The sequence below is a fragment of the Buteo buteo genome, chromosome 24, assembly GCF_964188355.1.
Source record: "Buteo buteo chromosome 24, bButBut1.hap1.1, whole genome shotgun sequence".
Lineage (NCBI taxonomy): Eukaryota > Metazoa > Chordata > Aves > Accipitriformes > Accipitridae > Buteo > Buteo buteo.
Window position 1 is genome coordinate 7,412,088 of NC_134194.1, and position 27,324 is coordinate 7,439,411.

General features: G+C 41.2%; 1 protein-coding gene across 2 annotated transcripts; it reads left to right on the forward strand.

The window, feature by feature from the left end:
• The first annotated feature begins 1,154 nt into the window (after positions 1–1,154).
• G3BP1 (G3BP stress granule assembly factor 1) lies at positions 1,155–26,689 on the forward strand. 2 transcript variants are annotated; one of them, XM_075057045.1, is made up of 12 exons: positions 1,155–1,270; positions 13,094–13,207; positions 14,465–14,546; positions 14,898–15,071; positions 16,047–16,137; positions 16,634–16,727; positions 17,116–17,320; positions 18,106–18,207; positions 18,821–18,932; positions 19,371–19,496; positions 19,584–19,714; positions 22,094–26,689. In XM_075057045.1, exons 2-12 carry the CDS (start codon positions 13,113–13,115, stop codon positions 22,298–22,300), a joined length of 1,419 nt encoding a protein of 472 aa, XP_074913146.1. In that variant the 5' UTR covers positions 1,155–1,270; positions 13,094–13,112; the 3' UTR covers positions 22,301–26,689. The 2 variants fall into 2 exon arrangements, with proteins under 2 accessions (XP_074913146.1, XP_074913147.1); XM_075057046.1 differs by having other exon boundaries at positions 19,605–19,714.
• Positions 26,690–27,324: the final 635 nt, after the last annotated feature.

The window sequence follows — 27,324 nt, forward strand, 5'->3', positions numbered from 1 at the left end:
CTCAGGCTGACTGTCTGCTTCCTTTCCCTCCTGCTCTCCTCAGGCTGTTGGACCAGCATCTGCTGGTGAGGAAGGATGTGTGAACTCTGAGGCCTTTCTTCTCCTTTGCAGGACTACTTGGGCCTTGCAAGGTGGGTTAGAAAATGTCCTTGCTTGGCTTGTCTTTCCTCAGGGGCAGATGATCCCTCTGTCTGCTTTGCTCAGAAGTCGTGAAGGAAAAGCAGCTGCACGAGTCTCCTGGCTCTGCCGGGGGTCTCCCGGGGACGGGCAGGGGGAAGCCAGCCCGCATTTCTCTAGCCTGGAGATGGTGACCACTGCGTTCCGCCTCATGTGAGCCTTTCAGGTGGAGGCCGCCTTGGCCGCAGCCCCGCACGGAAGCCGTTTAGCATGAAAAGCCCCCTTTATACACCCCCACTGGTGGTTTCTCTCAGGTGAGTGGGTCAGTTTTGCCGGGACTGTGGGTGCCCTGGCCTCAGGCCGGGTGAGAGCCTGTGGTTCACCCTTACGGGTCTGCAGCCCTCACCCGTGGGGGACCAGGGGCTGGGTGCCCCCGTGCCGGAGGAGGCAGCAGCAGGGCCTGAGCGCACAGCACCACAGCCCAAGGCACATGGCCCCCGCCGCCATGTTGGGCGCCGTCCCCTCCCTCCAGCAGGGGGTGGTGCTGGGCGCGGAAGGCCGCCCCTCGTGGCGGGCTGCCGCTGTCCCTTTAAGAACGCCGGAGGCGGCCTGTCCGTCAGGGCCCGCCGCGCTCTCCCATTGGCCGCCGCGCTCAGCGCCTCACCGAGGAGGCTGTCCTGATCTATAACGGGGTTTACCAGCACCTTCTCAAGGGCGCTGCTGTGCGGCTCAACCATACTATGGCGTCAGGCCTGGCCCGCCCCCCGCGCCTGGTAGCCGGGTAGCGTCGTCCTATTGGCTAAAGGAGAAATCCATCAGGTCTCGTCCCACCCCGACGGGGGCAGCTCCACGGCCCGTTGGTTGTGCTAGGTGCCGGTCACTCTCACTGCCCCGCGGAGCCAGGTCGCTTGGTTGGTAGATTAAGCTGCCTCTCAGCTCTCCGCCCGCCTCTTTTCCCTCAGTAGGCCAACTAGCATCCGAGTGAAGGCGACCGCCGTTCTCTGATTGGCTGATCCGCCTCCCGCTGGGGTAGGCTGCGCGCCGGATATATCTAGCCGGCGGCAGAGCACGCCGTTGCGTGAGGTGCTTCTCGTCCGCCGGGCAGGCCTGTGGTGAAGCGGCGCCTCCCGTTCCCGTCCCGCTCCGCCCGCAGGTGAGGGGGAGGGCTGGCGGCCGGTGGGGGGGGAGCGGGCGGGAATCACCGGCGGGCTCACGTCCTCCCGGGGACGGCTGCGGGCCGCACGCACCGGGCCTGGCCTGAGGCGCAGCCCCCCCCCCCGCGCCCCCGGTAGGCCGCGGTCTGTTGGGGGAGGGCGGTTGCCGGTTCTTCCCCCCCGCCCCCCCCCCGGCTCCGTTCCCGGCCCCGAGGCGGCTCCCGCTGTCCCGGTCCCGCGCGCAAGGCCCGCCCGGTCCCGGCGGCGCTTTGTGGCGAGCGCCCTCCCGTCCGACCCCGTGGCCGGGCTTTCGCAGCCCCCTGTGGGGGCTCTGGAGCGGGGCCCTCGGGCGGGAGGAACGTCCTGGCCCCTTGGAGCCCTCGGAGATTTCCGAGGTGGGAGCGGGGTACAGCGCTGCGCTGCTCGGCCAGCAGTTATTTAGAAGGGAGCGTTATTTGCGGGGGGGGGGGGTAGGTGGGATCGGCTGTTCACGAGCCTTCATTGTGCGGGTCGAGATGTGGAGCTGCGAGCTTTGTTCTCGGCTTTACAGACTCTGGTGTTTTTTCATCCGCTGGGGTTTGTTGGTTTTTTTGTGTGTGTTTTTTTTTGGTTTTGGTGTTTTTTTGTTGTTTTTTGTTTTTTTTTGAGGGGGGCGGGGGTTAGGTATGAGGCGGCCCGAAGCCTGGCATGTAGCTGAGATAGCCCCTTTCAATAGTTGTAGGCGGAGGTTGAGGGGGTAATCCTGGGTGCTTACATAGTGAGGTCGTCAGATGTACGAGATCGTAGGTGTCTCCTTTGCTCTAACTTTATAGATGAAGGGAGTCATAATTCAAGCAGAAGTAGAGCGTGTATCTTACCGTGACTTACCGCATGACCTTGGCTGAATCCAAAATTAAGCCAAGGTTTAAATGCAAAGTAGTGCTCTTATGAAGACTTTATGGCCTCTTGCAAGGCCCTAGATACACTTGCTGGAGGAAGACCAGAGAAAAGGCTTCCATACATCTTTCAGGTACATTTTAGTCTTGATCTGGATGATCTCATGTGTTACAATTCTCAGCGGGCTTACTTGGTGACCTTTTATGTTAAGAGTTACATACATGTAATAAGTATTCTTTACAAAGAAAATTATGGTGAGGTTTTTTTTTTTTCACAATTGGTTGAAAGCAGCATTTGCAGCAAGCCGCCATGTTTCCAGTGTGTGCTATTTTTGTCTAGCCTGTGCTCTCACAGCCAGGAGTGACAGCTTTAGGAAATGTGGACACTGCTATCAAGCTCTGAAGGCTAATGCTTCCAGGTGCCATAAATCAAATGTGGGGGGTGTGTGTATGTCCGATTTGTTTTTAGCTAACAAGACTTTTTAGATTGGTGTCGTAAAGAGAAAGGAGTGCAGAAGTTGACAGACAAAAAACTGCATTTCAAACCTTTTCTGAAATCTTCCCTTTGACCAAGTTTTCACTTTTCTTATTCCCCCTCTGTAAAGAATAGCCTAATGATTTTTCTAAATAGATAGTTCTGTGATGCTTCCATGATACCGGTGGTAGCATGTTCACATCCTGTGAAATGAACTCACCTTTTCCTGGGGTGTTTCAGTCAGTATACTTAATGTTGTGAAGTTGTGAGTCTAGCTTAAAAAAAAAAGCTTAATGGATGGAATATATAGCTAAATTGAAGGCTAGCTGTAAGTATTTATGTGCTTAAGATCTTATATCCTAATAGTCACAGAGCATCTTTATGATGAAGATCTCCCAGCTTTTTGATAGCAGGGACTAGTTTGCTTAAAAGGCAGTGTTAAAACATGCTAGAAAGTGTAACTGTAGAAAAAAAAATCAAATCAACATTGGAACCTTTGCCAATGTGTATCTTATTTTTAAATATAAATCTTCTTTTAAAAAGAACCTTGTATGCATCAGATGATAAATAGTGGTCTCTAGTTCTTGACTTGTGTCAATTAGGCAACTACCTTTTTTGCTAGGCTGTATTCTTTTAAGCGGGAACTTTTCAAGTTGAAGGCTAGAAAACAGAGTTAAGGTAGAAGACCTGGTGGACAAGCTTTCCTTTGTGTGGGTCAAGTATAAACGCAGGATCTTCTGTAGGGATGCTTTGCATTTGCAGTTTAAGAAACAACAAAAACATATAAGAAGACTTGTTTGTACTGTGATTATAAGACCACCGCTCTACTGTTCGTTTTGCTGCTGGCACAACAGCATCAGTAGAGTTCAACACAACTGATGATACTCTTTTAAGTTTGAATGTCTTAATTTTAAACATGAAATCTTTATGCACCTGATGAAACAGCAAGCTCCTTGGTTGGTTCAAAAAGCTTGTGTTTTCTTTTTTGCCTTGCAAATTACAAGGCGAACATATACAGAAGAATGCTTTTTAATGAAAGTAAAATAAAGCAAAGGTGATGTTACTCTAAGTACATATTGATATTTCTGTTTATAACAGTAGTATCTGTTGAGAGTGCACTCATAAGATTAGCATAAATGGCCTGTTTGAGTTAGAAAACGTTTTAATTGATTATTCCAGTTTTTACTATTAGAACCTGGGCCTTTTTGTCTGAATAAGTAATGTGATGAATGAAGAATCAAAGAGGAAATCAAAGTAGAGCAGGGCTCTAGCAGGGTGGTGCTAGTTGTTATGCTGGCTGTAACCTGCTGTGCTTGAAACCAATCAAAGGTGAAAGTGATAGTTTTGTCTAGAAGACTGGATGCTTTTTTACAGGTGCCTATATAAAATCTCCAGAGTTGAAGTAATTGCTAACTTCTTGCTGAAACTGCTAATAGACTAGATAATCTTCAGCTACCTCACTGAGTAATTAAAAAAAAAATATCGGAAGTCTGATCTTCAGCTACTCTAAAAGAATCCCTAAAACTTTGCAAGCAGTGAATATTGTACTGGTCTAAGGTCCTAGTTTTGCTATATTGAGTCTGGACCTCCTCCAGAAAGACATAGCTGGTGGAGTACAGCTTTCAGAGTTAGAAGATTGTGAGCTGTCAGTTATGTACAAATAATCTGTTATGAACCTGATTATTTGCTGAGGCAAATGTGAAATACTGCATTCTAAAATGCTGGTGGCCATCTTTTGTTTTCTTCTGCGTTGCCCTGTACTGTTTTCTCAGTTAACTTACAGTTGCTATTAGGCTGACTTTCTGTTTTGTTTTTAAGTGTCTAACAATGTAACAATGCCATGATGGTTCAGTCTTAAGTGCTAGGATCTGGTTGATATATGAAGGTTAAGAGTCTTCTGTGGCTAAAATGGGTAGAGGTGAAAGGGTTGACTCTCTTTACAGGTATCTGTTGCTTGGCATGCAGAACCTGGTGATTTTAATTCAAGTGGGAGTGAGCTTGAATTTCACTGTAATGTCTGTGTAGCTAGGTATTCCAATCTGCCTTTTCTGACTGCTTACGAGTAACTTTTGCTTTTTACTTTAAGAAGCTGCAGTGGAGCCAAATGGAAAAATTGCAGACCTAAGAGAAGATGACTGGACCTGCTGCCAACTTCATCGAGTTGTTGGAGCAGCTCTTGGATGTCAAAACAAAACCTGTTCTAATGGCAAAATCATAGGGTCCAAGTAGCTACTTTATCATGAAGCAGTCTGGAGAGCAGTATAGGCATAAAGCTGACTGTTATGTTTCATTTAAAAAGCCCCGAGTAAACAAACTGTTCAGACTAGCACTATCCTACCACCCTTTAGGATGAAATTTGTGTGGTTAAAATGTAATTTTACAGAAAAACACTACTTCTAATTGTAGGGTAAATGAGGTTGGAATAGGTCCAGTTAGAAATGAGCAAGTCCTTCACCCAGGTGTAGGAGAGAGCCTGTTTAGGACAATCTGATTTAGTATTATTAAAAAAAAAAGTAGGAATATTTCTGTGAATTCTCAAGGCTTTTGAGTTTTGAGAGAACTCAGATTCTCCTTCTCTTTGTATTGCTAGTTTTTGTGTTGCTGAATAGAAGTGATGATTGTGTGATACAAAGTAGAAAATTGGAAGCCGGTTGATACAGCTTTAAAAGGGAAGAAGGAAAAAAAAAGCCAAACCCACACCAAATATGCCCAGCACTCAGGGAAGGCAAAGTGTTTTGAGGGGAGAATCCAAGAAACACAACTTGGTGAGAAACTGTTGTGATATCACTTACCTTTAATACCAAATTTTTAAGATTCTTCTACATTACATTCTTTTTTTCTCCCCTTTTAAACAGGACCTAATTTGCTGTTTGTCTTTGGACCTTTATGTTCCTAACTGCAGGAATAATGTCTAGTATCTCTTTCCTTCCCCAGATGAACATTCCTTACTGTATAGGTATACATGATGGTCTCAACTATCTTAACTTATGCATTAGGTAGTCGTTCTTTGTATTTTGTTTCTCTGTTTTTGAGCCTAATGCTCTAGAAATGATATTTTTCTGAAATGGTCACTGTTGTTTTAGATTTTGAATAATAGCAGTAGAAATCTTCAGTTTGTCTCTTGCTTGGCAGAGCTGAGCAATACAAAAAGCACTGAATTTTGTCTACAAACTGGCAGACTCCATCATATCCATCAACTTGTGGATCACACTTCGGTTTGTTAGCAGAAACACAGGCTGACTTCTAGAATGACAGCTCTTCTGTAGCAATTCATGGTTTGTTTATTTGTATTCTTATAGTGTTTAAAGGGCTGCACGTTGCTGCTGAGTAAGGCTTCCCATCTGCCACTGGCAAGCCGAGGGGTTTTTCAGTACTAGCATGGGCAGTGTTGAATGTTATTCTGAATTACTTTTTAATCTTGCAATGAAAATGTTTTTCTTGCATTTAAATTTGGATTGATTGCTTGGATACTTTGATTAGAAAATAGTTAAGCTTCTAATTTGATTTTTCTTATCCATATGTTGCTGTAATGTCTAGCTTTTCTATAGTGTCCCTCATCAGTATGTCTCAAAGGGCTTCAGAAAGGGGTTCAGGTATTGCTCTACCTTTCTGCAGCACCAGGATAATTAAGCACAGAGAAAGCTGATTGCCAAGGATGCAGCGTTCTGGTTGCCGCATGGTTGGTTTTTTTAGGATCTAGCTCCTTGTAACACCTCAAGTACCCTATGAACTTAGGTACTGCCTGTCTTTGTAGGTTATGCAGTTGTCATACAGTAGACACTAGTCGCTGGAGTGCATGGAGAAATGGCTGTCATAAGCTTGAGGATCCAGATCCATGTTTTATTAGGTGTTGGTTTTGAAGATTATTAGTAAAGGCTCCTCTGTCTGCATGATATGTGTAGCACTTCACTGCTCTGATCTCAGCTGGGAAGTGCCTGCTTCTGGAAGTTCCTAGTGTATACATATATCTTACAGACTACCTTAATGTTTCCAGGAGATACTAACAAGAGTTGAATGCTGGTAACCTCACAAATTGTTCCAGTTTGATCTTCAAATATTTCATTATTCATTGGAAAAGTTATCCCATCACTAGTTTTCAGGCTCTGGCTTCCAAGTGTCATGGCTCCTGTGAAATAGTGCTACCTTTAAGATAATTTCTTTCACATGGAATCTGTCAAAATACAAAAAAGTTGAACTGGATGCAGGCAGGCAACTGTCTGTAATGGCTTCTGTATAAAATACAGGCTGTATTGCTGTGACACTGTTCCCTGTGACATTGTCTACTTGCGCATCCAGTGGGAGGCAAGTAATGAGATCTGTTTTTTTAAAGGAGATTAGTGTTTTGAGGCTTTGGTTACTCACTTATTTGAGGTGCTTTTTCAGCACTTCATAATTTAGGCTTGGGATCAACAACTGGGTGTGGTTTGTTTGGGTGTTTTTTCTGTTCCCCTCAAATAGTTAAGGCTGTGTTAAATTAAGAAGGGTATCTCACATCTTGGTGTATCTGGTATCTTAGTGTTTTATGCATTTCCTTGAAAAGGTTTGCATTACTCTTCCTACTTGAGAGCAAGCTGGTGTAATGATATAACTCCCCAGTTGAGATGGGCACTGGAATTTGCCTAGTGATGCAAGTTTAGCTTGTTGGTGTTTCATTGTTCACTATAATGTTTTGTATCACAGTTCACACAGGTACCAGCTTCTCTTTTTTTTGCTTAGTCAGCAGCATTAGCAGATGTGAGTCATGTAAAATGTATGGGGAGTTGGAATTAACTGGAATTGCTTTGCTTTTGTTGTTTAACTTTTAATCTATATCGTGTCTGTTGGAGGCATATTAGGAGTTTTCTTCATGATTTTATTTGTATTGGCTGTCTTTCTTGTCCAAAGCAGCAGTTACGCAGCAGTAGTAACTGCTGCTAGTGCTGGTTACTCCATGCAGATAAATGGTTTGTGACTTTGAACATGCTCACCTGTTGCTAAGCAACTTGGAGAAATCCCAGATGACACTTAATTACGCAATCCTATTAACTATTGACCAGACCTTTAATAAAGTCTAGCAAAATTGCTGTTTGCCAGCTTTTTAGTGTGATGTGCTTAGATACAGACACCTCTTTTCCATGTGAGCTTCTCTGGGTCTTAAGTTTTCAAAAAGCCTTTTTATGTTAAGGAGTTGATATCACAATGAGGGAGTAGAGTTGCATGAAAAGTTAGACATTCTGGTTTAGCGGAGGAAAATAGCTTCATCTGGGTAACACATCAATCGTACTGTCAGAGTTGCTTTTGTATAGTTAGGGGTAAAGTTGTAGAAGTGAAAGAACTGAATTATATTTCATAGAAGCTGATTAGGTTGTTGGAAACAGTGTAACAGCTCTATGAGAATATCTTAGTTAAACTTGTAATTAAAAGGATGGGGGGACAACATGACTGCCTTGGTGCTCTGTAAACTCTACCCATTTGTAGAGATGGGCAGGAATGTAGTATCGAATGAGTCACCTTATAGCACATGAATAGCCAAAAGAGAAAGTGTGAACTGCTATAGGGTTGTGCCCTGTGTCTGCTCTGCAATATTCCAATTGAACAGAACTGTAATGCATTGTAGTAACTTTGGATTTTTTGAGACGTTTCTTGTATTGAAATGCAAGTCAAAAATATGGAGAACAAAGGCATAAGGATAATATTAAAAACAAACCGTGGCCTGCTTAGAATATGCTTCAATGTAAATTTTAACTTGTTTTTCTGTTGGTACTGACATTTTTCTTGACAGAAGATGTTTAAAATTGCCACACACTTTAGGAAGTGAAGTTTGGTATTTTTTGACTTGCATCTTTTATTTCAATGGAGTCTGGTCCTCTGGCTTGTTACATCAGGCTAAGTGGGTTCTGCAGTCACTGGTTGTCCTGAGAGCCTGAATGTTGTGTGATATACATTGGAGAGATTTTGTTGTGTAGGAAGTCTAGTAGAGAAAAAAAGATTCAGACTAAACTCCTTGTCTGATTTAAAAATAAAAATGCTTTGAGTTCAGACAGCAATGGTTAGTTTACTTTCACTGTGTAGCAATTTGGTGGGAAAATACTAACCAATGCTAGCTATTAGGTGTTCTTTGAGTCTATTCTATTTCTGAACACTAGTATGCTAATAGGTTTTGTGGACCTAAATCTGAATTTGCCAATACAGAATTTACATAAATGGCTCTAATTTACATAACTGTACTTTAGAAATACAGTGCCTAGCATTGATTTTCTGCCAAGTAGGAGCATTGTAACAGATGGCGGAATTTTCCACCAGCCAGGTGATAACCACTGTAAAGGAGGTATTTGTTTTCCTGTAAGTCTCTTGGCTGAAGGAAAGGGCTCAGTTATGTTGCAGAATTGTTCTAGTCCATTTGTTATAATTTAAATTACTGAATTTGTTTTACATATATGGAGTAACATGAATGCATGCTTATGAATGAATCTTAAATCATGTGATTTTCAGCTTTTCCTGTCAGTTTTCACCCTTTCTTCATTACCTCAATTGACACAAAAATGTGTGGGTAAGCTTCTATCAGGAATAATGTAGTGACAGTTCAAGCATTTGATACTATTATGCTCTGCAGTAGAAATGCAGTATAAAATATTTGCAGTTATTGTTGGGTCAAGGAATAGTGGAGTAATAAATTGCTTATGAGTAGTAGGGAGCAAATATTCTCTCTGGAGATGCTTGGCTTCTATCATTCAGGTTATGTTGGCTGGAGAACAAGAACAGATGGCAACTGGCAGTGTAGCAGCAGGTGCAGCAGGAGTAAAAACAGATTGTTGTCCTCTGATTAGGTCATGTAAAGGTTTTTCCCATTTCTTTTCAGATCCACTTAACAAGAACTGGGTATGCTGCTATTCCTCTTCCATGTTAAGAGTTAGTTCTGATAGTTTTTTGTTTGGTGGGTTTTTTTTCACCCTTAGCAGTAGGGAAGTCCTTTTTTTTTTTTTTTTTTTTTAGTATGTAGATATGACAGACATAATCAGCACAAGCCCCTTTAAATATGTCTTTAGTACAGCATTGGGACAGCTCAGAAGAGCATTGAAGGTGACATGCTAGTGGATTAGTACGAGTGAGGACTCTTTGTCTGAGGAGAAATCTGAAAGAGCTTTTGGTGAATGAGCTGTTTGAGTGCTACAGGTAACAGTTTACCATTATGTGAGGATGTCAAGCTTTGTACATTCATATTCTAGAAGCAATTGAAAATAATTCTCAGAAGAGCCCAATTCAGCACTTAACAGAATTGAGTAGAAAACCTGCCTATTGACATCTATAGGAATAAGCTTGAATTCCAGGGGAAACTAGTCTTTACAAAGAAATTAAATGCACTCCTTGCTCCTTCTGCACCCTCCCCCTGCCAAAAAAAAACCCAGAAAAGGAAGAGTGAATAAGTGACATGTGTATGCTTTTTTTATATAGAGCTCGTCATACTGCAAACAGTGATCTTGGGCGATATGGTAGGACTGGCTTTCTAACTGTAAACTCACAGCACAGAGGCAAGTTTTTTAACTGGTGTGGAGCAATTAAGTCTTGATTTGTCAGTTAAGCTGACTGGGTCTAAAAGTGCAGGTCTTGTCTGTCTGCTGTTTCTACCCTTATTGCTTTAGGGTCCTCCTACCCCTTGTAATGATAGAGCTTCACATGTGCTTGACACAAAAAAAAAGTTAAATCAGGAAATCAGCAGTGGTACCCACAATTTAACCTTACTTTACCTGTGGTGTTTTCTTATTGTCTGATGATATTTTGCAGGGATCTAATTTAACATGCACCAGAAGGCAGACAAGTTCATATCTCTGAGGTTTTTGTCCCTTCAGACTGTGCTTGATCTTGGACATCTGTATCTGTAATACATTACACTTACAATTCGAAGTCTTCAAAACCACAGATACTGTGAACTTCCTAAAATGAAAGCAGTCTGCAGAATCTGAGCACTTCCTGTGGGTCAGACCCAATGATGGAGTATCACTTTCTGCATGGTTAGCTCTTGAAAATATCCTCACACAACTGAAAGCTTCTGAATGTATAGAAAAGCCTTTTTCAATTCTAGGTCATGTTTGGTCTTATCCTTTCTGCATGTGATCATGTAAGTACTATTTCCCTGTATGGTGGCGATACACATGCTTCCTACTGAAAGAGCGGGTGCTCAAGTGTACACATTCACTGGAGCCTGTCAGATCTTTCTCCCCTGTGTTTAAACTTACAAAAAGTGCATTTAAAAAATAGAATGTGTAGACTTTCCATTTATTTTATTTTTAAACTTACAAAGTGAAAGAAGTATGTGTGTGTGGTTGTGTTAAAAGCAGAGCAAAACACATCAATGTATGCAAAACTATAACAGTTTTTGTTGTCATATTAATAGCATTCTAGTTATATCTTCTGTTTTGAACCTTAAACTGCATACCTGCCAGGGTAGGAATTTGTGTACTGTATCTCCAGCTAAGCTGGATGTAGTGCATGCTGACCATTGCTGGGAGTTTGGGTATGATCACATCCTCAAATATATTATCAGTGTGTTCTGCCTGTATGGTTAAACATTGCCTTGTCTTTTGATTACACTATGTTGGGTGTTAGACCACAGTTTGAGATACAAGGAGTTTGCCAGGTTGGTTTGGACTTAGCTTTATCCAAAATACCAGCTTCTATGTTGTCTTTTTTTGTATGTTCTTCTCTTTGGGGTTTGAAGCTTCTGTTTTGCATTCCTGATACATCCAGCAGTATGGTTGTAACTTCCTTTGCAGGCCCGTATATAGTGTGCATTTGAAACTGTCACAGTAATAACACTAACCTGGTAGGTCATTTCTGTCTTTTGAAGCTATAGTCTGTTGTCAGTTCTTAGCATTTAAAGGACTACTTCTCTGAAATTCAGCGAGTGTAATGAAAGTGTCAAACAAGATCCTTGGATGAACTGGAACAAGGCACAGTACAAGTATATGGGAGGGACAGTCTATTTTTCTTTCCCGCTTGCTTTGTTCAGATGATAGTTGTGGGCAACTCTGTTTACCAAGGATACAGGATGCTGTTATGTATAGTGACAAGAGAAAGCTTGTCTTAACATAACTGCCCAGGCATGAACTTTGCAGACTTCATCTGGATTAGTCTATGCTAGAGGACTGAGTTTGACTTCCTTTTTTCAGTTGATGCTGCCACTTCTTGGAGCTATTTATAGTTGTGCAGTCTTAAATAAAAGCAGATAAGTAAATGATGACTCCTGAACTGCTTTTTAGAGGGCTGAAGTTAGTGTATTGGTATCAATTTGCACAACACACCTGAAGTATGTGCATATTGAATTTGCATACCATGTGTTTGGGAAAGTGTTGTGTAGGGGAAGGGATTGGGGGTCAGTAACGGGCAGAAAGTTCTTTTGGCTGCTACATGTGGTCTTTTAATGCCCTTTTGGTTAACATCTGCTTGACTTACTGCAGATCGCACTTTCGCTAGCTCTTTACTGTCAGCACTACAGGGCCTGAATAGTTGCAGGAAGATTAGCTATCATATAGTCTGATAGATCAATAGCAAAACTGTCCGGTAAGCACCCATTCTGCTGCCTGTTGGTATAATTGAGCATGACGCAGAAAATCTACTTTTGTTTCTGTATTAGGTAGCAAGAATATAGTCTGCTATTTTGTATGAGTTTGAACAGTGTGTGTGAGTATTTGAAAGGAAGGAAACACAGGAATGTGCTTTGGTTTTGGCTGATGTGGACTGGAGATGTACATATTGTGTAATCTACCTGCAAAGACTTTCTTTTTGTAACTTACAGATCCATGGAAATTAAGTAGAAGGTACCTAGATCAATTTGTCCCTCGGCCTAGGTATGGGTGGTGGTGTTCATTTGATTGGTCTTCTGGGTTTAAGGGAGAGGTGACTTGCTGAGTTTGGAAGCAAGGGAAGGGCAGCATGCATTTGTTTGTAGCACAGTAATTTTAATATAATCCGATATTCCTCTACAGCGCATGTCACTCACAAGCAAGGAGTGCTGCGCTGTTGATAAAAATAGATCGGACTTGTTCTGACCTTTTAAAAATGCCCCTAATACACCAGCACAGGCTTTGCCTTAGAACATCTGACTTTTAATTCTGATTGTGAAGTCAAGTGAGGTAAGTAGAACTTGGATCAACTGTAAATGACTTAGCCACTTAGCAAATCCTCTTGAAGAATCATACTTGCTTGCCACCTGCTTTTTACTGAGGGTATGTAGGATGATTAAATGCTGGCATTTTATGAGGTAATCTCCCTCGCCCATGCAACCTCTCCCACCACTGGTTTGGTACCCAGCAGTCCTCTCCTCAGCACCAAAGACTGATGACTCTGAAAACACGTTGGTTTAACTGCTTACTGTGGTAAAACAGCTAATGGGTTTTGGTGCGTGCTTTCCACTGTGATTACGTGGCTTATGCTATCAGTGTGTGAGCAGCAATGTGAAATGCTCATGTTTTATGAAGCTTTTGATTTTTCCGTAGTTTTCAGTTGACCAAAGAAATGGTGATGGAGAAGCCAAGTCCCCTGCTGGTCGGGCGGGAATTTGTGAGGCAGTACTATACTCTGCTGAACCAAGCACCTGACTATTTGCACAGGTAAAGCTCCGCTTCACTTTATTACCTATTTTTCTGTGTGAATTTCTCAATTTCTATGTTAAAATTGGTGAATAAGCTTATTACCAGGTCTTGGCTTGCTGAACTTGGACACTTAATCTGATTTACTCAAGACAGATGCTGGGTATAGTTTTGCTTTCAGTTTTGATCAGCTGGGTTAAAACATAGATAATAATGATTACAGGAATTATATAAATATCTGTGTTCTGGTTGTTACTGAAATGCTGCTATTCCAAGCAAAAAAGAAGAAAAAATGTGAATCAAAATGCATTGCTTTCTACTTCTAGTTGTAATCAATATAAATGAAAGTTGGATAAATGTTATTTAGTTAAGCATTTTTGTAGTTTTGTCTTGATACACTGCCCCCTGACTAGGGGAAGAATATTGAAAATGGTGTGTGCTTGTATATTAGTATGTCTCAGTAGTCATACCAGCAGCTCTTTCTTAAAGGAAAATAAAAGAAATTATGAATATGCAGCAAATGACAATCTGTTATCTAAATAAATTGGTCCTGTTTGATTTGACAGATATCCTACATTGCTAGAACTAACCTCGTTTTTGAAGATAGGCTTTGTTTTGCTGTGCTTGGAGTAGCTAGACAAACAATTTCTGAAACCTTCCTTCTTCCAATCTCAGGAACACTTGGAGTATTTCTCCACTTAGGTGGACAGCTGATCTTGTCCATCTGGGTCAGAGGAAAGTTTACAATGAGCCACGGAATTCAGTTCTAGTCCTTTATCTGCTGGCAGAATGCAGTTCCATGATGTTTATGACACTTCAGCTTGTAATCCCTCAGTTATAAAAAGGAAGATTGACCTGCAGTACTTTCTTTACTGTAGATGAACATAAAAGTACCATTGCTCCTTGCGCAAGCCTTAAACTAGAACTTGAGGGGAAGCATTCAGCATCCTGGGTGTTCGGAGTACTATGTTGCTTTAGGAACCTTGTACAGAAAGGAGAGAATGGGATTGGATCATCTAGCTCCTATGAAACTGGTTTTGGCTGTTAGTGCTTGGGTATCTGATACATCTGAATGCTACAGGTTACACAGGAGAACTTTGCATTCGCCCCCCGCCCCCGACCCCAAATTGCTAACAGAATTATGGAATTGTATGGCTGTATTCCAATAATTCAGACAGAAAACTTGCTTGAGAGTATATTATTCGTAGTGTACTCTAATGTAGAGGCTCAATGTTCTTGCATAACAAAGCTTAGTGTTAAAATATTTCTTTTCAACAGGTTTTATGGAAAGAACTCTTCCTATGTCCATGGTGGCTTGGATTCCAATGGAAAACCAGCTGATGCAGTCTACGGGCAATCTGTAAGTACTTAAAATTTACTGTTCTTTCCTTCTTTTTTGTCACCTTTGTGGTTGAGAAGAGACACATACCTAGCTGTGATTCATTCCCCTTTGTCCAAGTGCTTTCTGTAAAAAATGGGGAGAGAAAACTGTTAACTGTAAACAGCAATAGTTAGGCAAGATATGCTTCCTTTAATAAAGTTCATAATGTAAAATTGCTTGCAAAGCAAACTTAAAGATCATGCTGCCAAGCTTTCTCCCTAGAGTTAGGGAATATATTATGAAACAGTTTTATGTTTTTGCTTTCTTTGAAAGCTGCTAACTTGGCAGAAATGGCTTCTGTGGTGTAACCTGTGTACCATTCTTTCATAGGATATCCACAAGAAGGTGCTGTCATTAAACTTCAAGGATTGCCACACAAAGATTCGTCATGTGGATGCCCATGCTACTCTCAACGATGGTGTTGTAGTCCAGGTGATGGGAGAGCTCTCCAATAACATGCAGCCTGTGCGCAGATTCATGCAAACATTTGTACTTGCCCCTGAGGTATGCTGTATTGAGTGCTAGTGTTACAGTGTTTCTGATATCATGTCAGGCCTCTCTGGTTCAGTGTCGGAATATGAAGGGTTAGACTGGGAAAGTGGCTTGCTACAAAATTCAGCAGTAATGTTCTGTAGATTCCTTAAGAAATTACACTACTTCTGTATGGTCATACATTAACCTTGGATATCATAATTACAGTTGTAAATATCCTAACTTTTGGCTACTAGGTATGTGTAATGCATATTTTTTTCTTAAGCACTTTAAAGTTATTTTATCTTTAATTTGCCCTCCTAGCAACTGGTCCTCTTACTGAAAAGATGTAGTAGAGAGAAGAAAATGCTTCCTGTTGTTTGAAGATATGGGTTCCAGACTTTCTTGGTGTATAAAGCGCTGGCTTAGCATTTGAGGTGGCTTTTTAAATAGACACCTTTTTTGAACAAAACAGTTCACATAATTGAAAATAATAGTGAAAAAGGAGTATTACAAGATAACTTTATTTTTCAATTTGACTTGGAGCTAAGAATTGATACTTTAGATCCCAGAAAGTTCTCACTCCTACTTTCTCAGTGTTGTGAGCTATTGGAATTAAAAGCGCTAATACGATTTTTTTCCATTTTCCATGCATTGTTCCATGCATACTTGGCTTGCATACTGAGGAGTATGCTCCTACTTGGCAGAAAATCAATGCTAGGCACTGTATTTCTAAAGTACAGTTATGTAAATTAGAGCCATTTATGTAAATTCTGTATTGGCAAATTCAGATTTAGGTCCACAAAAGCTATTAGCATACTAGTATTCAGAAATCCATCTTCTGCCACCCCCTGAAAAACACACGTTTTCTTGAAGGAGGCAAGTTTGGATTAATTTTATATGGGAAGGATGATTTGCTCAAGCTGTTCTTGTTTTCTCCTTATTTCAGTTTTTACATTACTGCAATTGGTGTAATTGAATCAGTTCTTCCCTTTGATTTGCTTCCAGGGTTCTGTTGCAAACAAGTTTTATGTCCACAATGATATCTTCCGCTACCAAGATGAGGTTTTTGGTGACTCTGACACCGAGCCTCCAGAGGGTAAGAAGCAGGAATTTTTGGATGGTTCTACTGGTATTTGTTTCTGGGTCTATATCAACACTCCATTCTCAGATCAGGAAATCTTGCTGGAGAAGGCAAATCAGCATTAAGCTTCGTGTTCTAGATTTTTTTCCTTGCCTGTAGTTTCCTTGCTCTCCAGCAAGGAGTTGTGACATGCAGGTGATTGTTATTTTTCTGGCATATTCTGTTTCTATTAAAAGAACTGTGAGACTTACTTTAGCAGTTGCAGTCAGATTTGTAGGCTATAAATCTGCTTCTCTGAAGTATTTGGAATATGTTTGACCTTGGTCAAAACTGAGTAACTGAGGTGATAGCAGAAGTATAAGGAAACATCTGTTCCATGTCACATCTTGGTAGTACTTCCCGTGTGGTCTTTGGCAGAGACTTCACCTGCATGTTGTGGAAGATGCCTTGTGTTTGAACCAAGTACTAAAGACGTGTGTGGTGTATTTTCTCCTTTTCTAACTTTGTTTAGAATCAGAGGAGGAAGGGGAGGAACCTGAGGAAAGACAGCAGACACCTGAGGCTGTTCCTGATGATACCGGTGCTTATTATGAGCAGGCTGTCAGGTAATATCTTATTAGATGAAGTCAGATGTTGTGTAATACAGACTGCTTGTAGAACAGGTCAAATGAATTTATTGCTGCTCATGATTTTCCTCCTTGACAGTCAAAAGATTTCTGTTTATTGGGCAGCTGAAACCAAAGTGGTGTTAGGCTGAATGCAGAGACTCTGGATTTTTAGTAGATGTAATGCTTTTTCTGCTCTGTAGTGTAACAATGCGAAACTTGCATCCCTGTGCAATGTGGCCTTATTTAGACAGATTAGCCTTGTTCTTCCTCATGAATGCAATATGCCTCACTTCTGTATTGGACAAGTAGCATTACTTAGTACCCAGTAATAGAATCAAATACAACACCACCTCTTTTTCTTGATTTTTGCGGTGCCGTATGATAGCAATGACATTGAGGAACACCTGGAAGAGACGGCTGCAGAGGCGGAGCCTGAGCCAGAGCCAGAGCCTGAACAGGAACCTGAACCAGAGGTGCATGAAGAAAAATCTGAGCCAGTATTAGAGGAGTCGGCTCCAGAAGAGACTGTGGAAAAGAGTCCTTCTCCAGCTCCTGCTGATCCAGCTCCTGCAGTGCAAGAGGACTCCAGGGTAATGACAGTGGATGGCTCTTTTCTGTCATGTGGTAGTTTCATCACAGTATGTTTGACTCTTCTGTTTTACAGAGCACGATCCTCTCTCTGGCAAGAGGAGAAATACCTGGAATTAGAAGTGTTTAAGTGCTCTATAATTCCCTGCCCAAATTACTCTTCTCATGACCAGTTGCCTCCTTCCTATTTGTTCCTATACAATAACAGGTAGTTGAAATTCTAGCTAGTAGCTAGTTGGTTAAAATACCAGGAACTAAGATAGGGCTTTGTATAATTTGTAGGTATAGGAACTGTGGCAGCAGTGAGAGGCTCAGATTCTCTGTTTGTAAACAGAGCTTCTGAAATTCTGAACAGACTGAAACCAACGTGCTGAATCGGAAAAATGGGAGAAATGTGACTTTATTTCTACCTGGGGATTTTTGTCACTCTTCAGTGTTAAGAGAGGCAAAAGTGGACAAATGGGTACTCAGGAAAGCAATACTTTGGTTAACCTTGATGTGATACTTGGTCTTAGGCTACTGCTGTGTCCTATTTCAACTCTATGTAGAATTTAGAAATAGGGTGGAAGCGTGACTGCGTTGTCATTACACTAAGTCTTTTGAATGTAAATGATTTATGGGGAAACTGTTAGCAGCAGGATCCTGAATTTCAAGGACAGGTTAAAATTTATTGCTGTTATTCTGTGTCTGTTAGCTGTGCTATCAGGAATATATTTCAGAAGGATAAAAGCATCTGGAATTGAGTTACAATCTTATCTCTCTTTGCCTTTTTTTTTTTTTTTCTTAGACGTTTTCCTGGGCATCAGTAACCAGTAAGAACCTCCCTCCCAGTGGAGCTGTTCCAGTGTCAGGAATACCACCTCATGTTGTTAAAGTACCAGTCTCGCAGGTAAGAATCCAGCACCTAGAGAAGTTTAAGTGCTAAACTAGCTGACAGTAAACTGAGGTGGGGAAAAAATATAGTGAAATCTACTTGCTTATAATCTGAATTCTCAGAGACTCCAAAGACTTTAAAATTCAATTTTTCCTGATAGACTTCATAAAAATATTATTCCATGGCTTGAGAAGGAATTGTTTATCATGGAGAAAACCAAGGGAATGTTCATGCAAGTGCTGGTTGTATCTGCCATTGCACCCTCTTAAGGGAAAGGTGCAACTTTTCTTTTTCCACTGCCTATTCACGAATGAGGTTTTGTCATGAATGCATTTATGTAATACAGTCTATCTGCATAACTGCTGCTGCCCTTTGGGCAGACACTTTATTGTATATAACTGTGCATGGGGTGACTTTGAAATGCTAACGTAGTCAAGTGACATGTTTGCTTTTAGCATATAAGCCAACATGAGCTAACATGCATTTTAGTCACAGGTGGAAAGAACTATGATTTTTTTACTGTATTTTCAATTTATTTTATCAACAACTTCATAGTGAGCTCTTAAAAGCAGAGCCCTGCTGTTATGTCTGATTCTTTCCTGTCAAGTCCTTTTTTTAATTTCTACAGCCTCGCCCTGAGGCAAAGCCTGAATCTCAGACTCCACCTCAGAGACCGCAGAGGGATCAGCGAGTGAGGGAGCAGCGAACAAGCATCCCACCACAGAGGGGTCCTAGACCAAGTAAGAGAAGCTATAAAGAATAAAGTGTTTCCCCTGTTCGATGGTTTTGGGGAAGCAAAATGATGATTAAAACTTTTAAAATCTAATTAATTTTGTCAGTAAGTGAATGATTCCTACTTTTGTGGATATGGTTATTTTAGATGATCTTGGTCTGAATGTCTGGCAAGCTTTAGAGCTGAATTTCACTAGCATTCTATTGAGGTATCTAGGTTTCTACTCAAGTGTTTGGCTTCAGTCAGGTGATAAAAACCAAACAGTTACAAACTTGCTAGTGTAGAATGCTTACCTTTCTTTATATATGAATGGATAAATATAGTGTGTATTCTGCTTCTTTTATAAAGTGCTAATTCTGACCATGGCTTGGTTTTTGTTTTGTTTGGTTTTTTGTTTGTTGCGGGGACTAGCTTTTCTCAAACAAGTCTTTCTTTTCCGTTCAAGTTCGTGAGGGTGAACAAGGCGATGTGGAAACAAGACGAATTGTGAGATACCCAGACAGTCATCAGCTGTTTGTTGGGAACCTTCCCCATGATGTGGATAAAACTGAACTTAAAGACTTTTTCCAAAGTAAGTTAGTTGCTTTGCTGTACTCTCAGGGTTTGGGGGTTGCAGCCATAAGCGTGGTCAACAGAACATTCTAATGTATGACCCAAGAACTTGGCTTTTCTCTTGCAGGCTATGGCAATGTTGTTGAACTCCGCATCAACAGTGGTGGAAAGCTCCCCAATTTTGGGTTTGTGGTGTTTGATGATCCTGAACCAGTTCAGAAGATCCTTAGCAGCAGGGTAAATAAACTGCTAGTCAGTGGTTTTTGGTCTGCTAATAACAGACAATGTTTTTCAGATTACTCTAACAATAAAAGATCCTACTTGGTCCCTTTGGCCTTTCTCAAGCATCTTAAAGTAGGTGTGATGTCTTTCCCTCCTATTACCAAGACTTGTGCAGCATTTGTACAGATTGAGTCTTTTGTCATTGAAGTAACAACTTAGCTGAACATGGATTTATTCATTATAGAGCCTTTTTCCAATGGGAAGTTGCTGAGCTCTACACAGGAAGCAGGTAAATAGCTTTCAGGAAGGCAGGGCAGCGAGAGTCTGACCCTATGGATAAGTAGAATCTTGTTTGTCAAAGAGGTTGTAAGGAAGAAGCTGTACTAGTGTTCAGGTTGAAAAGAATTTGTACTAACAGAAGCAGGTGGTACCTGCTCGCTTGTTAGCAGTGACTGCAAATGCAAACTGTGCACCCCATGACTGTACGGTGTGGTGGTAGGCAATGAATCTGGATGCACCATAACAGCTGTGCAGTGTGCTTGCTTACAAACTAACTTTTCACCAGACAGGGACATCCTTTCTTCTTTACTTCCTTACTGTACAGCACTATTGCCAGTATATTTGTTCTTAAATTGAAAGGTAACTTGGGTGCAGATTTTTAAACCTTGGGATTTCGTCTGAGCTTGCGATATTTCGTGTGGCTAGACACCTTTAATTGTGGGAAGCCAGCAGCATTTGTAGCAATGCTTGATGAGTTAGTGCATATGAAGTCCAGCAGCCCTAGTTCTTTTGCAGGGAGCTGGTGAGTCAAGATGGAATGCTGATAGAGAGTTGCTTCCTTAAGTGCTTTCCTGCTATCCTGGGCTGAGCAGTTCCAGTGTGGTCTAGGGTAAAGTCTAAACCAGGTGATTTGAAACCAGTGCTAAAAGTAGATTTGAGTAGATCTGGTTGACTTTGGCCTGAATTGGTATGGGAACAAGTAGTGCAGTTACAGCAGGTCCTTAAGCCATTTCTTAGCTGCAAGCAATATATGAACACCTTCAGCAGTCACTTAAACTTGCATGTTTGAATTTTTGCTGGAACAAACTGGAAATGTTCACTCCTGAGTTCTCTTGCAGTAGGAGAGGTAGGTAGGAGCTGAGGGCCAGACTTCATGTCCAGGGAATACCAAAGGCACACTCAGCTGAGGGATTTGTGACCTTTGTTTACTTGTTCAACTGTGCCACTCTGTGTAACTGGAGCTGGAGAAGAGAGTGAATGCTGTCTTCCAGGTTAGGCTTTGAACATGTAATAGTTTGTGCGCTCAAAGTATCTTCTCTGCAAGCCTAAGTTATAATGGATGGGCATGGCTTTCTGAAATAAGATAATTTTTTTAGATTTTTTTTTTATATAGACTTAAGTCCTATAAAAGCAGTTTAACACACCTTCTACCCTGCTTTGAACAGCGCTAAATTCTGTTTGTAGTATCCATTGTGTGAATTGTTTTGCAGACAGGTCTGGTGCTTTGAGCAAACATATGTCCTGAAACAGTAGGACTTTTTTCAGGATAAGCTTTGCTATAAACAAGTTTAAAAGGCTTTGGTAGACTGTTAGCCAGTGAAGCTAAACCTGATGTCTGCTGCCTGATGTGAAATGTAGGAGTTTACACTGGAGTTGGTAATAAGGCTGTAACATGATGCTTTTTGATCTTTGTCCAGCACAGCTGATGGCTAGAGGAGGGCAATGTTCTTCATCCTTAGATCAGTTCCACTTCTGTAGTCAATTCAGTAGAAGTGAATGGCTAATCTTTCCATTTGATGAGAAAGCATTGTGCCTCTGCCGGTGATGGATCGTATTTTTCATGTTGTTTGTTTTGTGAATGCAGGAATAATTTGAAACAAGTGAGTACTTATTCCTGTAGTTCATGGATTCTTGCAGACTTCACCTTCTTGTCTGCAGTGGGGTTTGTGGGATGTTGCAGTCCTGCTCTTCTCTGTTCTTGCCTCAGTGAGGTTTCCCAATCAAGTGACCACTTGTTACTGCAATTCTGAAAAACTGAGCTTGACCTAAGTGAAAAGACTTCATTGGCCTATATAGCAAGGTGGGAGAGAGGATCTGACATTCTTCATGCCATAAGAAAAATCAACTGGGACCCTGCATGGTGGCAGACTGTGAATTGCTGCGTATTAATGAAAGGAGGTTACTGTTGTTGCATCTTTTTTTGTATCTTCTCCAGTAAAGCCACAAGACTGGATGCATAGTTTGACTATCACCATTTTCTAGTAACCAATCATAAACCACTTCAATTTTCTTTCATGGAGAGGAGGATGTGAGACAAGGTTGCAGAAATCTGCTTGACATTGAAGAGTTACTGGTGAGTCATTAATGAAAGTACCTTTTCTGCTTTTGTTGCAGCCCATCATGTTCAGGGGAGAGGTGCGCCTGAACGTGGAGGAGAAGAAAACGCGAGCTGCCAGGGAGGGTGACCGCAGAGATAACAGACCACGTGGACCTGGAGGCACTCGTGGGGGGCTGGGAGGTGGGATTCGAGGGCCTCCACGTGGAGGAATGTCCCAGAAGCCAGGATTTGGAGCTGGAAGGGGGATCGGGCAACGCCAGTGAATGCATCACGGATGTTGACATGGTGGCGCAAATCCTTTTTCCTGCAGATTTGTGAATTTCAGCCTTGGGTATCTTGGAATGTGGCCCTAGCCTGTTATAGACTGCTACGTTTGATACTATTTTGGCCCCTTTTTGTTTGTGTTATGGTTTTGTGATTTTTTTTTTTCTAGTCCTTGTCCCAGATTCCAGCTTTGTGGAACAACGTTTTAGGAAAAGTGGATTTTAAAAAGAAAAGAACTGAGTTTTCTTGTTCACCTCAAACTTACGGACTGGATTTTTTGGTACCAGTGGTTTTTCCTAAAGGAATGTCTCTATTTTTTTTTTTCTTTTTCTTTGTTCTCCCCCCTTTCTACTGAATTTGGGTGCGTTTCAGTCAGTGGAATAATATTTCACGTGCATGCGTTCAAGAGCCTGTAGGAAAACATAGTACCTGGCAAGTATTTCAAGGGCAGAAAAACAAAACTATTGATTTATTCCTTGAGGGTCATAGCAACATCCTCTGGTCTGGACATATTGCCACTTGAAAAATTGACATTCACCTTTCTCTTTGTGGCGCTGTAAAAGTGGAATAATGGGTATCCGTAGAATCTTTTTTCTTTTGATACATGATCACAGAAAGGAATTCGAACTACTGTTTTACCACTTTAAAATTTTGGATTGTGGGATAGGTTTTAAATGTCTAGAACTTGACTCTTAAAACACTTTTCCTGAACTTGTGAAATTTTTTATTGAAATAGGGAGTTTTTTTCATGTTTAGTTTGTATTTGTATAAAAAAAGCAAAATTGTTGTGCCTTCTATTTATCTCTCATTCCAGTCTTGGCAAATTGTTTAAAAAAAAAAATAATAAAAAAGGTCTAGATTTGCTTTATCAAGTCAAGAGTATGTTGGAGTTTTTCCAAGGGGAAGAGGTTCTTCCTTCAGTCACTAGATTTACTAGGTAGAGGTGGTTATAGCTGAAATTTTTAATACCTTATCTTCATCAGTTTGGCTGCATTTAAATAATCGAAAACAAGTACTTTTTGGATGTAGAATTTAATAACTTTGATTTGAGGCCCCGTTACAAATGTTGTAAAAGTACAAGTGAAGCATAAATACCTCTGTCACATCCTTTACAGTTCAAACTACTGTATGTAATAGAGTTATTTTTGCAGTTTGGACATTAATTTCATCCCCTGCTTCTGCCAGCCCTGAAGTGGATGGATGGCATTTTTGTCAGAAGTACATAAGGTACCTGTCTGTCCTGGTGTTAAAAAAGGTGTTGAACGCTCTCTACTGCCTCTGAAAGAAGATGAAATTGAAAATAAAATAGAAAACTGGGTAATTTCAATCAAAGAGATCTTATAAGACTGTACTGCGCAAAGCAGCATTATTTCTGTAATGTGTGGTGTTAACCATCTGTATGAAAATGGCAGGTTTGATTCTACACCAGACCTTCAGAGCTCTTGGTAATACAAAAGAGCTGCTTAGTAAGTTTGCTTATCTGTGTCAGGGTTCATTATTTCTATATTTTCTTGATTTATTGATACAATCACTGTGCATATGCAGTATATCTCTCTTGACCTTTGCTTGCTTTAAAGCTAGAGCAAAGCTGCCCTTGCCCGAAGGGCAGATAGGTTTTACCCGTTCCAGAACAGTAATTTTTTTGCCTTTTACTTGCCAAACTTAGTGGTTGCGCCTGGTTGTACTAAATGTCAGTAGAGTTTTGGTTTCTGTTTGATTTTTATCTTCATCTTCAGAGTTGTTATGCTCTTTGTCCCTTCCCTCCTTATGAATCTTTCTCAGATTGACTTGCTTACAATCTCTTCCTGAAGACTTAAGTATCTTAGTGAATTGGAAGAGAGCTGAGTGTGACAGCAAGAGCTGTGGTATACTCTCACAGCCAGCATACTGGCAATACAGACTGCTTCCTCTTGTGGTGGTAACTGGTATTTAAAAAAAAACCACTTTCTGCATTTTTCGTATCTGGAATGACTGTGAGGTGAAGGTATACAATGGAAGTCTTTCACTGAGCTCTGTCCTTGTTGTTTGTGATATTTTTTTCTTCTCATTTGTTGGGTTTTTACTGTTCTTGATATTAAATCCAAGACTGAAGTAACAGTTTGCACTTCAGACTTAACAAAGTGCTATTAACAGAAGCTTTCATAGCTCTTAACCTGCAAATCTGCAAAAGCACACCAAAGCCTCAAACAACCTTTCTGTAGTGGGAGTTGGACAGTTCTGGCTCATTGTTGTCTGGTTTGAGAAAGAGCTGAGGAATGTCAGTACCCATTAGGTGACGTGTATGCTTGTTTTCATATGAATCATACTCTCAATATGTTGACCCAGAAAGTGATGTTCTTCTCCAAAATGACAGGCAAAATTAAATATTTACATGAAATTTTCTTGGAATGTCTTGTAAAGAAATACTTTTCAAAGGCAAGTTATGTTGCCAGCATCTTGAACAAAATGTAGAGTTGACTTTTAATATTTGCATTTTGGTTGTTCTGTGACTAGCTAATAACAAAGTATGCTCAAAAGACTTGCTGTAAAATATTGTCACATTGGCTTTTTTGTTTAAACTTTCTAGTAGCCTCAAGCCCTTCTAGTTTCTGCATTGCTGTGCTGTTAAAACCTCAATATCTTTTGTCTAAGGTCTTCAATGCTTTGCATGCATTAATGGTGAAGATGACTATGAAGAAGTCATGATTCGGCTTGCCTCAGCTGGTTGCAGTGAGCTAGAATAGCTACAAGAAGGCTAACCTCAAATAACCAAGGTAGCCTAACTCTTTCCAGAAGGAAAATGCTACAGGGAAGTCTCAAATTAGTAAGACTGTGTGTCTTCCTGCTAGCACCTCTGCTTTGAGACAGTGAGGTGTTTGCTGAAGTGCTCTTCATGTCCCAGTGCTCTGCAGGGAGTAGGAAGTGGAGAAGTTGGTCAGACCTGTCATAGGCTGCTTTTGCATCCACACAAGCCCCGTGGATAGTGACAGGAACAATGTTAATGATCCTTATACCTTAATGTTCTGCCCTTCTGAGAGCAGTGGGGGAGTTTCATGTATGACTAGTGTGATCTGGCCTCTTCTGGCTGATCTTAATAGTGAACACAAGTAGAAATAAGACTATTTCATTTACAGTAGTATTTTGTACCACCAGAACTGGAAGCCATGCTGCCTTTGCTGCATTTTCTCTGGTTAAGGGTATTGCACAATTAACTAGGCTTAGTTATCCCCTCTTCTTGTGCAGGGAGGAATTTCTTCTGGAGTACTCTCTAAGTACCAGCAGGCTTGCATGGGGCTGTTGTGTAAAGTTGAACTGAAATTTCTGTGTGTTCAGGACTGCAGGTGTTCTGCAGTTGGGGATTCAGGCGGGGATCACTTGCTCTGCAGGGCCCTCTTTACAGGTTTTGTTTGGTTTTTAAATTTGTTCAGAGCTGAAGCTGTAGTGTTCCTGTGTATACACTGGCCACATACAGGCAAGTGTGGAGGTGGTGAGCATGCTATTGGAAGTAGGGCTTTGCAGAGGGGATTTACTCCTGGAGGAGGAAACTGAGCCTGTGTGCTAACATGCTGTGTGGTAACAGGGAATTCTGGCTTGAATCTGAATGAGAAACATTCTTCAGCAGTGCCGCATGGAAGGGATGCCCTTTAGACCTGTGAGTCCACTTTCTTTGGTGAAAAGGATGGTTCTAGGTGCAGGTATGAAAATTTGGAGTTGATCTCTGCAGCTGCTGTTTCTGCACATCTTGGAGGGACATATTTTTGAACAAAATGTGGTTGTTTGGTTTTTTTAATTGTTTCTCTTTATACACTGCTGCCTGGGGCTAAGAGCACATGGCACAGTAGCAGTTTCCCTAAGCTGTGCATGCTTTAGCAGGAAGTAATTATCTTGGTGATTATTTCATTTCCCAGCCGCACCATTCTTACCCTGGCTGGTAACTTGAAAAACTGCTCTCCTAAGATCTTGATAATCTCATTTGTATGTCGTGTGGAAGATTGGGCAAGGGGTTTTGTTGATAGCTTCTCTGGTTATGAGACATGAAACAATTGAGTAAAATGCTTTCAAACTCCATCGTTCCTTAAAGACAGCATATTTTAGAGTAATGGTGTGTTCTCAGAATAGATTTGAAGGGCAGGATGTTGCCCTTCTATTTTCTGTCACAAAATGCTACTTGCCAAGCCAAGTGGGATCTGCTGTTCCACTGATGAACTTGACACAAACTTGACAAAGCACCTGACTGGAAGGAAAAATACTTCATTGTGTCCATCTTTGAGATTCAGTGTGAGTGGCAGTCCTTTAACTGTCTGAAATGTCATTTTGGGTGTCTGGACCAAGGTCATTTCATCTGCCAAAGATTATTAAGGCTATGTGTAAATAATGCCATGTCCTAGCTTGCAAGACGGTACATAAAATACCTTTTTTTTCTTTATATGGACCCTTGCCAGACTGTTTCAACTTGCGTGAGAACTTAAGGCATAGTTTTGCTCTATTGAAAGTACTGCTGTTCATTTGTGTATGACTTCAAAATCCAGGATATTGTAAAGACAACACAAACAGAACTTTCTGTTTGGGTGCCTATCATTGCTGTGTCAAAGACCAGAACAACTTAAGAGGTGCTTTATAGAGACTAGAGATGTGATACATCCCTCTTGTGGAAAACTTGCTTCTGCTGCCTGGACTTGATCTTGAATCCTGGGAAGGGAAGGCAAGCTGTGTGTTAGCTAACTGTGTTAGCCTTGCAAGAGTCTGAAACAATAAAGAGCAGTTCAGGAGTCTGAGTGCTATGGCTGATACTACTGCTGCTGTAGGAATTCCTTTGTGGGGTGGAGCTCAGGAGGTCACAGATGGGAGAGATTATTCTTCAGAATAAAAGGCTTAACACTAAAACTGGTCTTTTGCCTTATTTTCATGAAATGTTACGTTAGCACAAATGCACCAGCAGTGTGGGCTGCAGCATGGAACCTCCGGCACTAAAAATCCGTGGAGAGAATTTCAGAAAAATCTTTTATTTTTTTATTGGAATCAGCATGAATGTATGATTCAATAA